General features: G+C 46.0%; 1 protein-coding gene across 4 annotated transcripts in view; it reads left to right on the top strand.

Moving 5' to 3' along the window:
• The window catches only part of hao2 (hydroxyacid oxidase 2 (long chain)), a 67,146-nt gene that overhangs the window by 45,016 nt on the left and 5,547 nt on the right, over positions 1-16,583 (top strand). For all 4 annotated transcript variants that reach the window (XM_078232694.1, XM_078232692.1, XM_078232695.1 and 1 more), the window contains exons 3-7: positions 2,093-2,244; positions 3,264-3,547; positions 5,120-5,338; positions 11,086-11,244; positions 14,240-14,309. In XM_078232694.1, coding sequence (XP_078088820.1) covers positions 2,093-2,244; positions 3,264-3,547; positions 5,120-5,338; positions 11,086-11,244; positions 14,240-14,309 — 884 coding nt within the window. The remainder of the gene's footprint in view (positions 1-2,092; positions 2,245-3,263; positions 3,548-5,119; positions 5,339-11,085; positions 11,245-14,239; positions 14,310-16,583) is intronic.

The following is a 16,583-nucleotide window of genomic DNA, read 5'->3' as shown; positions in this document are numbered from 1 at the left end:
AGGGAGGGAATCCCAGAGCTTAGGGACTCAGCGGTGAAGCGATTGAAATCAGGGGATGCTTGGGAGATCAGAATCTGATAAGTGCAGCCAAATTGAATTTGGTATAGTGGCAGCGTCTGACTGAAAAAGGGTGTTTTTCCCTCTAGAGAAACAGGCCGGTTTTCTCTCCAAACTGCCAAAAAAACAATTGGGTGTGTTTCACACCATCATGTTGAAGGGCGGGGCCTAAACAAGCCAATAAAGCTCGGCAGCACTGAGATTGAGGCAGCATGTTTAAAGGATGCCCCGATCAGAACAGCAAAAAACTATTCCCCCCCCCGACCCCCCCCCGACCCCTGTCCACCTGGAAGTCTTAGGGGATCTTCCCTCACCTTCACCCCCACCCTCAGGATTAGAGCTGGAATTTCATCCCCTCCCCCTCCCATGATCAGAGTTGGCATCTCTCCCTCCCACCCAAACAGTCAATGTCGGCACCCACTCCCCGCCACCAAAAAAAATGTTACATTAAATTAACTTAAGTCTTCCACAACTGCTACCCCATTAAATGGCTTGCAGACAGTAACCAAGACACCATTGACCAGTAGGTATGTTTTCTTCCTCTAATGTCCCATTCCCTCCAAGCACACATACATGTATATATAACACAAGTACAAATACACACACACACATGCACGCACACACTCACACATGCACATACACACGTGCAAGTGCAAACGTACACGCATGCACACACACATGCGCAAGCACACACACGCGCGCATGCACACACACACACACACACAGACACACACGCATGCATGCGCTTCCATACATACACACACGCGCACACACACATGCATACTGCTGCTATTCCAGCCATCACTATGACCACCTATTTCTATCTCCGTAACTGCAGCGAGACCTTCATCCGCTGTCCTTTTTACTTAACTATTCCAATGTACAACCGGCTAGCCTCCTATATTATATCCTCCATAAGCTTGAGAATATCCAAACCTCTGCTGCTATTGGCTTTACTCACAACGTTCACCCATTACCCTGTGCTCGCTGATCTACATCAGGTCCCAGTCAAGCAACGTTTTGATTTTAAAATTCAAATCCTTGTCTTCAGGTCAGTCCATGAGCTCACCCCCTCCTTATCTGTATAATCACCTCCAGCCTTACAACTCTTCAAACTGACTGCATTTATCAGATTCTGATCTCCCAAGCATCCCCTGATTTTAATCACTCCACCATTGGTAGCTGAGTCCCTGAGCTCTGGGAGTCCCTCCCTGAACTGCTCTGTTTCACTAGTGTTGTTTCCTTAAATGAGATGTTTCTTAAAACCTACGTCTTTGGCCTTCTGCCCTAATACCACCATATGTTACTCAGAGAAGAGTTTTCTGCCCACACTCACCCCAAGGCCAGAGATTTCCAGTGGACATTGCCCCGATGCCTAGTGGGCATTGCCCAGGTGCCAGGTTGGCATTGCCCAGGTTCCAGGGTGGCACTGCCAGTCTGGCACTGCCCAAGGGGCACCCTCGCCTTGCACTCGGCCTCCCCAGGAGGCCTCAACGGCCTCCGGTTCCACCGGCGAGGCCAACACGACTGTTCCCTGTTCATGGGGAGCAGGTGTTTTTCTTGCAGAGAGAACTTCTCCCGGCGAGGCCATAAAGGCCGAATGATTGAGCGCCGGGCTCACGAAGCAAATGGAAATAAGCATTAGAATAAAATTTTAAAAGTTAATCAGCTCTCGCCCATTTCTGGCAAGAGGCTTACCCGGAATTCCAGGTGTCGTAAAATCACACCAGTCGCGAAAACCGGCGCCAATTGCGCTATCCGCTTTACGCCCAATTTTACGGCATTTTCCCACTGCAAAACGGACGTAAAGCAGCGGTAAAATTCCATCCATTGTATCAGTTCTGTTCTGAGCATTTGTTCCTCCTCTCACTTTTCCTTTTAACCTTCTCCCTGGCCGATACTTTGTACCCAGCGAGTATAGGCTAAAACATAATCCTGTAAACCAGTTTAGCTTATGAAGGGAGATCTGATGTGACGTAGAACCAGATAGGTGCAAAGAGTTCCGTCTAATTTCAAATTTCTGCTAATTTTGTAGGATCCGTCTGCGTCCCCGAATGCTAAGAGATGTCTCCGTAACAGATACAAGGGCAACCATCCAGGGCATGGAGATCAGTTTTCCCATAGGAATTGCACCTACTGCCTTCCACTGCATGGCATGGCATGATGGAGAGATGAGTACAGCTCGTGGTACTTCATACTAGACACTTTCACTTCAAACGATAATTATATTCATATGATTGCAGTAGTATAAATAAAGGCATGTTAACATAGCCACATGGCAAAATGCAATTGATGTGAGTTTTGGACCTGAGTCCCTTTATGCCACTTGCAAGCATTAATAAACCAATAGCTTAACCAAAGATCAAAATATTCCATAATTTGTGGCTTACGATTCCCAGGGCAGGAAATATTTCATCAGTATAAAGGTCTCAGGTGCCATTGTTTTTATGTCTTAAGTGGCTGGGAGTGTGAACACTGGCTTAAGTGAAGGAAATAGAAGCTCACCATAGATTTTAAAGGAAGTAGGTTTAATAATAACTGTCTATTTGTTAATCAGCACAAGTGTCCAGCTAATGATGCCGTGGCCTAAGTAATATCGTCATTTCTGGGAATTTTTGTACTATAATAATGACATAGAGCTGAATAAAGTAAATTTTCAGCCCATTTAAGCCTAATGCTTTGATGTGAACATAACTATTGGGACAAAGTGATTGATCTAATGCCCAATGGTAAATGCTTTAAAAATCCAGGCAAGGGGAAAATGTCGCCTTTTCCCCTCAGGCTGAAATTGAATGTAGATCCAACGGCAAGACTCTAATGTAACCCTTTCAGGTCAACACCGTGGCACAGTGGTTAGCACTGCTGCCTCACAGCGTCAGGGACCCAGGTTCGATTCCTGGCTTGGGTCACTGTCTGTGCAGAGTCTGCACGTTCTCCCCGTGTCTGCGTGGGTTTCCTCCGGGTGCTCCGGTTTCCTCCCACAGTCTGACAGACGTGCTGGTTGGGTGCATTGGCTGTGCTAACTTCACCCTTGGTGTGCGGCGGCTAGGGGATTTTCACAGTAACTTCATTGCAGTGTTAATGTAGCCCACTTGTGACTCTAATGAATGAACTAAAAAAACTAAACAAAGAACGTGGAAAGCTTGGAGTCAGCAAGTTGAATGAAGAGCAACATAGATTTTGATCAGTGTTTGTGTGTTTTATAGCTGCTGAAGCCATGAATACATGTTACATTGCAAGCACATACTCCACCTGTTCTGTGGAAGAGATTTCAACTGCAGCACCAAATGGATTTCGATGGTTCCAGCTTTATGTCTATCGGAACCGTAAACTCTCAGAGCAGCTAGTACATCGCGTGGAGGCACATGGGTACAAGGCCATCGTCCTAACTGTGGATGTCCCTTATACCGGCAAGCGGAGAAACGATATCAGGAACAACTTTAAGCTACCACCTCATCTCAAAGTAAAAAACTTTGATGGCATTTTCGAGGTATGGCTACTTCCCCTTCTAAAGATGTTTCAGGAAATTAACCGATCTCGGCCAGGCTGGCAGCAGGGTCATGCCAATTAATCTCAGTGCTATTGGGTAGGGAGGGGACAGAGGACCAGTCTCCTGACTTCTGATTGGGTGAAGTATGCTGAAATCCATGGATAAATATTGTTAAAGAAAGGATAAAGACTGGTTGAGAAAGCTCAGACTCACATTTAGGCAAAGTGGGATCCATATGAACCATAATTTGGCAAAAGAGCAAACACCTTCAGGAGAGGAGGGCTTAAACTGATGTCTAAGACTGGCAAGGAAAAGTGAAGAACGATCTCTTTCCTGTCTTCCTCAACTCTTCTTTTCACACCATCTCCTCTTTGCCCCTCGGGTATTTGAAGATCAAGGTCTAAAATTTGATTGCATGGTACCTCTGTTTTTTTGGTGAGGAATAGGTACTAAGAAGTACGCTAACAATCTGCACCAGAAGTGAACAGTGCATCATATTGGTTTGACAGCTCTTATTTGTATAGGGAGTCATGTGAATCAGGTTTCTACATCTATTTCCCAGTTTTATAGGTACAATGCGCTTAGTGAACTTCAAGCATACACCGACTGCTGTTTGGTTCCTTAATGACATTATTTCAGTTCATACTGGGGGCTGATGGCCTAGTGGTATTATCGCTAGACTATTAATCCAGAAGCTCAGCTAATGTTCTGGAGATCCGGGTTCGAATCCTGCCACGGCAGCTGGTGGAATTTGAATTCAATAATAAAAAACAAATCTGGAATTAAGAATCTACTGATGACCATGAGAACATTATCAATTGTCGGAAAAACCCATCTGGTTCACTAATGTCCTTTAGGGAAGGAAATCTGCCGTCCTTACCCGGTCTGGCCTACATGTGACTCCAGAGCCACAGCAATGTGGTTGACTCTCAACTGCCCTCTGAAATGGCCGATCGAGACACTCAGTTCAAGGGCAACTAGGGATGGGCAATAAATGCTGGCCCAGCCAGCGACGCCCTTGTCACATGAGTGAATAAAAAATATATATTTATATACTAAGTATGGAAGTCAGTAAGCAGTTATTTCTATTTCGATTTAAGGTCTATCATTTGAATAAATTCTTGTCATTGCTTAAAACTTCAAAGTAAGTTCAAAATATTTGCCTATGTATAAACTGTTGTTTATGCCACATGATTGTGTGATTCAAGAAGAAATTAGATATAGTGCTTGGAGCTAAAGGAATCAAGGGATATGGGGGGAAGGGGTGATCAGAATACTGAATTTGATGATCAGCCATGTTCATAATGAATGGCTCTCAGGGCCGAATGGCCTACTCCTGCTTCTAGTTTATAACTGATATGGAGAAACTATCTGCAGATCAAATTTAGAAACCATTGGTACCCTCCCAAATCATCAGTTACGGTTAAGATAGAATTGAGCCAAAAGGATTTAAAGTGTCTGGATGAATTATGCTGCTTCTACAACCCTCAAGTGAGTTCCCCCATATTGAAAGCCTCTTTCCACTGTGCTGAAATCCCACTATCATAATGTAACAATTCTTCTATACAACAGGATCATACTGAAGCAGAGGTGTATGGAGTACCAGCCAATTCTCTGGATCCATCCATCTGTTGGAAAGATATCTACTGGCTTCAGTCATTAACTCGCCTGCCTATAATTATTAAGGGAATTCTAACCAAAGAAGATGCAGAGCTGGCAGTGGAGCATGGTGTCCAAGGTATCATTGTGTCAAACCATGGAGGCAGGCAACTTGATGGAGGTCCTGCTACGGTCAGTCTATTTATCTCTCTCACAACCACTCCGTCCTTCTTTCCTCCATTACTTTGCCTCATTAATCCAGGACTAACAGTTCACTTTTACGGGGTAGTCACTGCTGTTATATAAGCAGGCATGGCAGTCAATTTGCACACAATTTCCCACAAACAGCAAATGAGATGAATGACTAGTCAATCTGATGTTGGTTGAAGCAGAAATGTTGGCCAGGATACCAACAGAACTCACTCCCCTCCTTCAAATCATGCCACATTTGTGTCCAATTATATAAGTAGACAATGGGTGGGATTTTCTGTCCCCTTGAGGCATATTTTACAGCGATGAAAGCAGCTGGCCATCGGCTGTTGGCAGAATCTTCTTGTCTTCCTGTTTTCCCGTGGCAGGGGGTCTGCAAGATCAGAACATCCCGCCAGCTGGAACAGCTGGAAAACCTTGGCCAATGTTTCAGTTTAACATTCTATCCAAAGAATACCAAGTAAAGACATCCCCGACACTTGCTCAGTGCCAATCTGAATTATGAGTCTATATTAAGTATCAGCAACTCACCAAGGCTTTTTCAATAGTGTCTTCCAATTACACAATCTATATCACTTAGAGGGACCAAAATAACAGCCCAGGGAACACCACCACATATGGTCACACACCATCCAGAAACTCAACTGGACTCACTACATTAACACAGTGGCTACAAGAGCAGGTCAGAAGCTAGGAATACTGCAGCAAGTAACTCACCTCCTGACTCCCCAATGCCTATCCACCATCTACAAGGCACAAGTCTAGTGGTATTGGCAAGGTATCTAGAGGGGATGGGTGTGAAGGCAGTGCAATGTTCCTCTTGCAGTATGTTTGAGGTGAGGGACGCTGTCAGTGTCCCTGCTGATTACACCTGTGGGAAGTGCACCCATCTGCAGCTCCTCCAAAACCGTGTTGGGGAACTGGAGCTGGAGTTGGATGAATTTAGGGTCATTAGGGAGGCAGAGGTGGCCATAGACTGAGGCTTCATCGATATAGTTACTCCAGGAAAGGAAAATAGATGGGTGACAGTGAGAGGGGCTGGGAGGAAGCAGTCAGTGCAGGGATCCCCTGTGGTCGTTCCCCTTAGCAACACGTATTCCACTTTGGATACTGTTGAGGGGGACGACATACCAGTGGTGAGCTGCAGTAAGCGGATCTCCAGCACTGAGTGCGTCCCTGTGGCTCGGGTGGGTAAGGGGGAGAGTGGGAGGGCAATAGTTATTGGGGACTCGTTAGTTAGAGGGATAGATAGGAGGTTCTGTGGCAGCAAAAGAGACTCACGGGTGGTATGTTGCCTACTGGATGCCAGGGTCCGTGACGTCTTGGACCGTGTTTTCCGGATTCTTAAGGGGGAGGGGGAACAGTCACAAGTCGTGGTACACATTGGTACCAACGACATAGGTAAGAGAAGGGACGGGGATTTAAAACAGGGATTTAGGGAGCTTGGCTGGAAGCTGAGAGCCAAGACAAACCATGTGGTCATCTCTGGTACGTTGCCGGTGCCACGTGATAGCGAGTTGAGGAACAAGGAGAGAGTGCAGTTAAACATGTGGTTGCAGGGATGGTGTAGGAGGGAGGGTTTCAGCTACGTGGATGATTGGAACACATTCTGGGGAAGGTGGGACCTGTACAAACAGGACGGGGTGCACCTGAACCAGAGGGGCACCAATATCCTGGGAGGGAAATTTGCTACGGCTCTTCAGGGGGGTTTAAACTAATTTGTCAGGGGGGTGGGAAAAGGAGTTGTAGTCCGGAAGTCAGTGTTGAGGGTAGTGAGGTATTGGGGAAGGTATCAAGGTCGACAGGAAGGTGGGTTGAAGTATGTCTACTTCAATGCAAGGAGCATCCGGAACAAGGTAGATGAACTTGGGGCGTGGATTGGTATTTGGGACTACGATGTTGTGGCCATTACGGAGACATGGGTAGAACAAGGACAGGAATGGTTGCTGGACGTTCGGGGGTATAGATGTTTCAGTAAGTGTAGGGAAGCTGGTAAAAGAGGTGGAGGAGTAGCATTGTTAATCAAGGATAGTTTAAAGGCTGCGGAAAGGCACTTCGAGGGGGATCTGCATACTGAGGTAATATGGGCTGAAGTTAGAAATAGGAAAGAAGCGGTCACGTTGTTAGGAGTTTACTATAGGCCCCCAAATATAATAGAGATGTGGAGGAAGAAATTGCTAAGCAGATTATGGATAGGTGTGGGGGTCACAGGGTAGTTGTCATGGGGGACGTTAACTTTCCAAATATTGATTGGAACCTTTGTTGGTCAAATAGTTCGGATGGGGCAGTTTTTGTGCAGTGTGTGCAGGAGGGTTTCCTGACACAATATGTGGATAGGCTGACAAGAGGTGGGGCCACATTGGATTTGGTACTGGGAAATGAACCGGGCCAAGTGTTAGATTTGGTTGTGGGAGAGCACTTTGGAGATAGTGACCACAATTCAGTGTCTTTTGTTATTGCAATGGAGAGGGATAGGGCCGTACGGCAGGGCAAGGTTTACAATTGGGGAGAGGTAATTACGATGTGATTAGGCAAGAATTAGGGGGCATAAGATGGGAACAGAAACTGTCAGGGAAAGGCACTAATGAAAAGTGGAACTTTTTCAAGGAACAAATACTGGGTGTCCTTGATAGGTATGTCCCTGTCAGGCAGGGAGGAAATGGCCGAGTGAGGGAACCATGGTTCACAAAAGAGGTGGAATGTCTTGCAAAAAGGAAGAGGGAAGCTTATGTAGGGATGAGGAAACAAGGTTCAGATGGCTCGATTGAGGGTTACAAGTTAGCAAGGAATGAGCTGAAAAAGGGGCTTAGAAGAGCTAGGAGGGGGCATGAGAAGTCCTTGGCGGGTCGGATCAAGGAAAACCCCAAGACTTTTTACTCTTATGTGAGGAATAAAAGAATGACCAGGGTGAGGTTAGGGCCGGTCAAGGACAGTAGTGGGAAATTGTGTATGGAGTCAGTAGAGATAGGAGAGGTGATGAATGAATACTTTTCTTCAGTGTTCACCGAGGAGAGGGGCCATGTTTTTGAGGAAGAGAAGGTGTTACAGGCTAATAGGCTGGAGGAAGTAGATGTTCGGAGGGAGGATGTACTAGCAGTTTTGAATAAACTGAAGGTCGATAAGTCTCCTGGGCTTGATGAAATATATCCTAGGATTCTTTGGGAGGCAAGGGATGAGATTGCAGAGTCTTTGGCTTTGATCTTTGGGTCCTCACTGTCCACGGGGACGGTGCCAGAGGACTGGAGAGTGGCGAATGTTGTTCCTCTGTTTAAGAAAGGGAATAGAAATGACCCTGGTAATTATAGGTCGGTTAGTCTTACTTCGGTGGTTGGTAAGTTGATGGAAAAGGTCCTTAGGGATGGGATTTACGACCATTTAGAAAGATGCGGATTAATCCGAGATAGTCAGCACGGATTCGTGAAGGGCAAGTCGTGGCTCACAAATTTGATAGAATTTTTTGAGGAGTGTGTTGATGAAGGTAGGGCAGTTGATGTCATATACATGGATTTTAGTAAGGCGTTTGATAAGGTCCCCCATGGTTGGCTTATGATGAAAGTAAGGAGGTGTGGGATAGAGGGAAAGTTGGCTGATTGGATAGGTAACTGGCTATCTGATCGAAGACAGAGGGTTGTGGTGGATGGAAAATTTTCGGACGGGAGGCAGGTTGCTAGCAGAGTGCCACAGGGATCAGTGCTTGGTCCTCTGCTATTTGTGATTTTTATTAATGACCTAGAGGAGGGGGCTGAAGGGTGGATCAGTAAATTTGCTGATGACACCAAGATTGGTGGAGTAGTGGATGAGGTGGAGGGCTGTTGTAGACTGCAAAGAGACATAGATAGGATGCAAAGCTGGGCTGAAAAATGGCAGATGGAGTTTAACCCTGATAAATGTGAGGCGATTCATTTTGGTAGGACTAATTTAAATGTGGATTACAGGGTCAAAGGTAGGGTTCTGAAGACTGTGGAGGAACAGAGAGATCTTGGGGTCCATATCCACAGATCTCTGAAGGTTGCCACTCAAGTGGATAGAGCTGTGAAGAAGGCCTATGGTGTGTTAGCTTTTATTAACAGGGGGTTGGAGTTTAAGAGCCGTGGGGTTATGCTACAACTGTACAGGACCTTGGTGAGACCACATTTGGAATATTGTGTGCAGTTCTGATCACCTCATTATAAGAAGGATGTGGAAGCACTGGAAAGAGTGCAAAGGAGATTTACCAGGATGCTGCCTGGTTTGGAGGGTAGGTCTTATGAGGAAAGGTTGAGGGAGCTAGGGCTGTTCTCTCTGGAGCAGAGGAGGTTGAGGGGAGACTTAATAGAGGTTTATAAAATGATGAAGGGGATAGATCGAGTGAACGTTCAAAGACTATTTCCTCGGGTGGATGGAGCTATTACAAGGGGGCATAACTATAGGGTTCATGGTGGGAGATATAGGAAGGATATCAGAGGTAGGTTCTTTACGCAGAGAGTGGTTGGGGTGTGGAATGGACTGCCTGCAGTGATAGTGGAGTGAGACACTTTAGGAACATTTAAGCGGTTATTGGATAGGCACATGGAGCACACCAGGATGATAGGGAGTGGGATAGCTTGATCTTGGTTTCAGATAAAGCTCGGCACAACATCGTGGGCCGAAGGGCCTGTTCTGTGCTGTACTGTTCTTTGTTCTATGTTCTCTAAGTCAGGAGTTTGATGGAATATTGCTCACCTGCCTCGGTGGGTGTAGCTCCAACAACACTCAAGAAGTTTGACGCCATCCAGGACAAAGTGGCCTGCTTGATTGGCACCACATCTACAAACATCCACTCCCTCCGCCATTGATGCTCTGTCGCAGCAGTGTGTACTATCTACAAGATGCACTGCAGCAATTCACCAAAGATCCTTAGACTGCTCCTTCCAAACCCACAACCACTTGTATCTAGAAGAACAAGGGCAGCAGATACATGGGAACAACACCACCTGCAAGTTCCCCTCCAAGCCATTTACGATCCTGACTTGGGAATATATCACTTTTCCTTCACAGTCGTTGGGTCGAAATCTTGGAATTCCTTCCCTAACATCATTGTGGGGCGACCCACAGCACATGGACTGCAGCGATTCAAGAAGGCAGCTCATCATCATCTTCTCAAAGAGAACTAGGGATGGGCAATAAATGCTGGCCAGCCAGCGATGCCCATTTCCCACAAATGAATCCTGACTTAGAAGTATATCCCTGGTCCTTAAGTATGGCTGGGTCAAAATTTTGGAACTCCCTATCTGATTTCACTGTGGATGTAACTGCACCACACAGATTGCAGCAGTTCAAAAAGGCAGCTTCCTACCCCGTCTTCAGGGCAATTAAAGATGGACAATAAATTCTGGCCTTGCAGTGACTCCCACATCCCATGAATGAAAAATAAAAAATAGAGTGTCTACTTCCTCAAATGATTCCTTGCACTGACCTCGCTGCTACAGTGACTCAGAGAATCGCTTAAGATAAAATTGGCTGTGTGATGGGATTAATTCATGAAGGCCTCACTGTCAAACAATAAAGGTTCATAATTTTTTTCCTTTTAAGAAAGCTACAATTCCATTCCACTTAGTTACAATTAGTATTAGCTGGAAGAGATAGCAGAACTATTCAATATAACTGAAATTTCATCAGCAAACTAAGTTAGGTAATATTGTCATTCTCTTAGTTCCAAACTGAATGGTAAAATGAAAGGCAGTGAGTAATATTTATTTGAACGTTTGCAGATAGATGCCCTATCAGAAATTGTGGATACGGTACAAGGAAGAATTGAGGTTTATTTGGATGGCGGAATTCGTACAGGAAGTGACGTGCTCAAGGCTTTAGCTCTTGGTGCCAAGTGTGTTTTTATTGGCCGGCCTGTGGTTTGGGGTCTTGTCTACAAGGTAATTGATCGATCTTTATGTTCATTACCAATGTCAACCTTAAACTTCTTCACGTTCCCATTGCTCTGGCCATTGAAAATGTTTGGTGGTTCTTTGGTGGCCTTTCGTTTCTTTACTTTGTTTCCAGTGATTCCTACTCGCCTCTAAAATCCTAACTACCCCCAATGTCTACAACTACACAGCTATCTATTCTTCATTAACCCCAACTACTCTCAAATATTCACCAGCTAGCTCATTACCCGTTCAGCATGTTAATACCTTCACTAACCTACCCAAATACTGATTATTGCCCATTCCCAACTCAACAATTCAAATTCTAACTGCCTCACTCCATCTCCTTACTATTTCAATATCCTAAAAACTTCCTTTGCCCTCTCAATGACTCACTGCCCCTCAAACCAACTACCTCTTCCAAATTCTCAATGCAATATTTCCTGTCACTCCATTCCTCCACAACTTGACATTGCCTTAAAGGTCTAATAAACCCCTCTCACAAACCATGTCATCTCATTTACCAAACGCAATGTCACCTTCTGTGACCATGTGAGCAATACCATCGTATTACACTGTAACATTGGTTAAAACGCATTGGATACATGAAGGCACCAGTTCAGTGACTCCTTATTCCACTGACAACAAAAAAATTCCTTACACTGGATAAGCATTGCTTGACACTCCAAATCTAAAATGGTTGCGAGCTGAACTCTTTGTTTCGAATAAACAGTGTTGCAGACTTGCTTGCGAAACAATGGCAAGAAAGGATGCCTTGCTTTCAGCAGGAGTGAAGGTTTGTGATTCAAACCTTTCTCTTTGGGGTTTGCCTTCAAATCTTGGGCTGATCTGCTAGAAATCTCATGGCTGAACTTGTTTGTCTGCTCTTCTTCACAACACAAACCCCAGAGAGCGAGCAGCCATTAGCTGGACTTGCCGTAGATGGTGGCCCACCCTGCCGCCGCTATCTGACTCACTGCCCCCCACTGCTGATAAAAGGTACTGCAACAACCTCCAGCCCAACCGGTCCAGGACTCAAGCCTACGCTGCCATTGTTCTAATGCTGTTCCACACAATGCCCAGGCGCCCACGGAAGCTCTTTTACTCCTCCCAATGCGTGAGCCTGTGCATTCGTGGCCCCTGGCTTTGCCTCCCACAAACTCACCCCCAGAAACTGCTCCCCCAGGTCAAAGGAGCACCGAGGAACCCTGTGCTTTCCAAAACCACTGCTACCTGCCAATGAGGACCCGGCCAACAGCCACTATAAAAACCAGCAGGGTCCAGTGCAAATTAGGGATCCAATATGATCATTATTACAATCCCATAATATCTACTTCCTACCCTTGTTGGATAATTTCAAGCTCCTGTTAGATCAATTGGAGAAGTTCGATAAAAGATCGAGTGAATCTTTTCCAAGCACTTGCGCAAATGTTGCTGTCTTTGGCTGGTACAAAGTGTGCTTCCTTTCAGGTGCAATAGACAATTTATCTGGGTCAAAATTATTCAATTCATTTCATGGATAAAGTCATGAACATAGCAATTTTTGTGTCCATGGAAATTTCTAGCTCACAAAGATCTCCGGAAGTACCAACCCCTGGAATCCCTATAAGCTCTCTCCTGTCTCTTACTTCTGTAACTTTCTCAATGGTTTGACAGAAACCACCTTCCCCACCGCTCCCCTCGCCCTCAGATATACAGCTTTCCTTAGCGACTGCACCTTAATGGGGCGGCACAGCGGCACAGTGGTTAGCACTGCTGCCTCACAGCGCAAGGGACACGGGTTCAATTCCTGGCTTGGGTCACTGTCTGTGCAGAGTCTGCACATTCTACCTGTTACTGAACAAAGAACAAAGAACAATACAGCACAGGAACAGGCCCTTCGGCCCTCCAAGCCCGCGCCGCTCCCCGGTCCAGGATTGAATCCTGAATCCAGGATCCCCGCCCAATTTTCCAGCCTATCTACATACCAATATCCTATCCACCGAGCTGTCCCCCACAGCTACGATGCTTTGTTCATTACAACCTATTAACTCACCCCCACCCCCCCATTCCAGACCATGTGATCTCCAGGGAGTGGGTTTTCTCCGGGTGCTCCAGTTTCCTCCCACAGTCTGAAAGACGTGCTGGTTAGATGTATTGGCCATGCTAAATTCTCCCTCAGTATGCGTGAACAGGTGCCAAATTGTGGCATTTTCACAGTAACTTAATTGCAGTGTTAATGTGAGCCTACTTGTGACACTAATAAATAAATAAATTAATGTGTTGAGAAGGCTTCCATATTCCTATAATCCTGAGAGCTATATTAACAAGAACATGACTATGGAAAGGACCACCAAGCCCAGACAGATTGAATGGGAGTTTATTCTGAGCCTGATAGTAGCCTGTCTGAGACAAGACAAGTTTGTTAAAGAATTGCAATATTAAAATGACTGGAGAACCATGATCTGCTGGATGTAAGGCCGGATGATTCTCCTGTTGGAGTCAAATATCAGCAGTTTTTTTCATATTATTCAAAAATTTATTCTTTCAAACCTGCATTAAATAATTTTTCCAACCTAAAGGGGCTCTGCTCCAACATATATAACACAGCCTAAACAATAACCTATTGAGGGGTTGAACTAATAACTTAAAACTGAAAAGATAGACTGAAGTGGTTCATGAATGTTATGTCAATCTCATAATGGGCCGCAGGAGTTCAACAGATTGTGTGTTATTCTGCAAAATCACAACTTTTTGAATTCTTGCATTACTTCTGAACATAATTCTTTTACTTATTTTGACCAAGTCATAAAGAGTGAAAATTACATGGCAGATTCAGTGATATTGTGCTGTGCAATCCTGGGATTTCTTTAAATAATTGAGACAGGCAAACAGCATTTATTAAAGCCTTATAGTAACTCAAAATTGTGTTTTGATATAACTGATGGATTTAACATTTGGAATTACAAAATTTTGAAAGAAATCAGTTTGAAAGCAAAAATACAGTATATTGTTTTATCTTTAGGGAGAAGAGGGAGTCAAAGAGATTTTGCAGATTTTGAATGATGAATTCCGTTTGTCAATGGCTCTGGCTGGTAAGAACGTTTGCTGACTCTACAGCAGAATGGGTTAACACACGATGGAACGTGGTTGAAATACTGGCTCGATAAAACACAGATTTTGCTCCCTTGAGTGACATTTAAAGGTCCTTAGGGCACGTGACCTCAGTGTATCCAATACTACAAATCCCCTCTCACCTTCCAAAAGATGTAGGTTTGGCTTGGTCTGGCCTCTGAGTCTGAAGTTCCAGTCCTACCCCAAAGACCCATGCACACGATCTACGCTGGCAATTCAATGAACCACAAAGGGACTGCAGCACTGTCTTTCAGATCAAATGTTAAACCCGATGGATGTGAAAGATCCTATGGCATTATTCTGAAGTCTGACACACAGGCAATCCCTTCACCACGGTTAAGAGGCACCAAACCAAGCTACTAAGAATTTGCGTGCAGGTAATGATCCTGTTTGTCTGATTCCATGCGTAATGTCTTCCTCTTGGGATTCACCTTAAATGAATCCAGAGAGATTAGGCACAGAAGCAGGGCTCCGATTATGCATCGAGATAATCATAGAATCATAGAACTCTACAGTGCAGAAAGAGGCCATTCGGCCCATCGAGTGTGCACCGACCACAATCCCACCCAGGCCCTACCCCCATAACCTGACATATTTTACCCGCTAATCCCTCTAACCTACGCACCTCAGGACACTCAGGGGCAATTATTTTTAGCATGGCCAATCAAACTAACCCGCACATCTTTGGAATGTGGGAGGAAACCGGAGCACCCGGAGGAAGCCCACGCAGACACGGGGAAAATGTGCAAACTCCACTTAGACAGTGACCCAAGCCGGGAATCGAACCCAGGTCCCTGGAGCTGTGAAGCAGCAGTGCTAACCACTATGCTACCGTGCCGCCCCAAATCCTAGAGTTTAACAAGTTAAAACTGTGCAGTTTACCAATAGGAAAATAGGAACATTGGAATTAGGAGCAGAAGTAGGCAAATTCAGTTCTTTGAACTTACTCCGCCATTCAATCAGATCATGGCTGATTTCTCCCTGGTCTTAGATTCACCTTCCCACCTGTTCCCCATATCCCTCTTTCCCTTTTTTTTGGTAGAAATATGTCTATCTCCTTCTTGAACCCATTCAACAATTCAGACTTCACCGCGCTATGGGGCAGCGAGTTCCACAAATTCACCACCCTCTGCTAGAAGTAGTTCCTCCTCATCTCAGTTTTAAATCTACTGACTCTCAACCTATACCTCTGCCCTCTTGATCGAGATTGCCCCATAAGAGAAAACATTTGGGGCCCGATTTTACCATTGCGGCGCAAAAACTTGGTAAAGTCGGGCGTGAGGCGATTAGCGCGATCCGCGCCCGTGTCCATGCAGATGCCTACTTTACCAAGGCCCAAAAATGGCCATGATCCGAACCGCGCTCGAAACGGGTACGACGTCAACTTAAATGCATTTGCATGCATCTAAATTGACTTAATGAGATGGACGCCCAATCTTACCTGCATTTCCCCCAATATCATCACGTTCGCCTGTCCAGATTTGGCGCAAAACAGATATGCTCGGCAAAAGTCTGTTTTACCATTTTCATTCTGAATGCTGAATCTGGGCGCAATTCAGATCCGACTTGAAAAGCTGTTCTCAGGCACCTCCATACGCACTTAGCCTGAAAACAAAATCATGAGTCTGAATCGCACTGTGGGCGGGGCTTATTGCGCCCGAAACACGGCAGCTCCGATCAGAGCCTTCAACTGCGCATACCCAGTAAAAAAAATTTGAAAAACGTCACATTGCTCCCGGGCCGCAAAAAGCGGATAAAGCGGGAGCGATGGCCCCCACAGATATCACCCCACCCCCACAGCATTATTGTCCCCCTTATCCACCCACACCCCTTGCTACCCAGACCGATCATGTCCCTCTGCCCCACTTCCCCCCCATCAATTGCCTGCAGAGTGGCAGCGGACCCCCCAACCACCCCCCACACCCCCTCCCCCCCCCCCCCCCCCCCAACAGAGATCCATCTGGCCTCCCTCCAGAGAAGAATCGGGCCTCCCAATCCCCCCCTCCACCGAGAGTGATTTGGCCCTCCCTCCCTCCCCCCCCCCACCGGAGAATGATCGGGACTCCCTCCTCCTCTCCCCCTCGCCACACTAGAGATCCATCTGGCCCGCCTCCCTCCTCCTCCCCCCCCACCAGAGAACCATCTGGCCTCCCACCCCCCCACCCCCCGCCCCCCCCCCCCCCCCCCGCACCAGAGAATGATCGGGCTTCCCTCCTCCCTCACCAGAGATACAT

This window comes from Mustelus asterias, chromosome 17 (genome assembly GCF_964213995.1).
Source record: "Mustelus asterias chromosome 17, sMusAst1.hap1.1, whole genome shotgun sequence".
NCBI lineage: Eukaryota > Metazoa > Chordata > Chondrichthyes > Carcharhiniformes > Triakidae > Mustelus > Mustelus asterias.
This window is presented reverse-complemented; position numbering and strand designations above follow the sequence as displayed.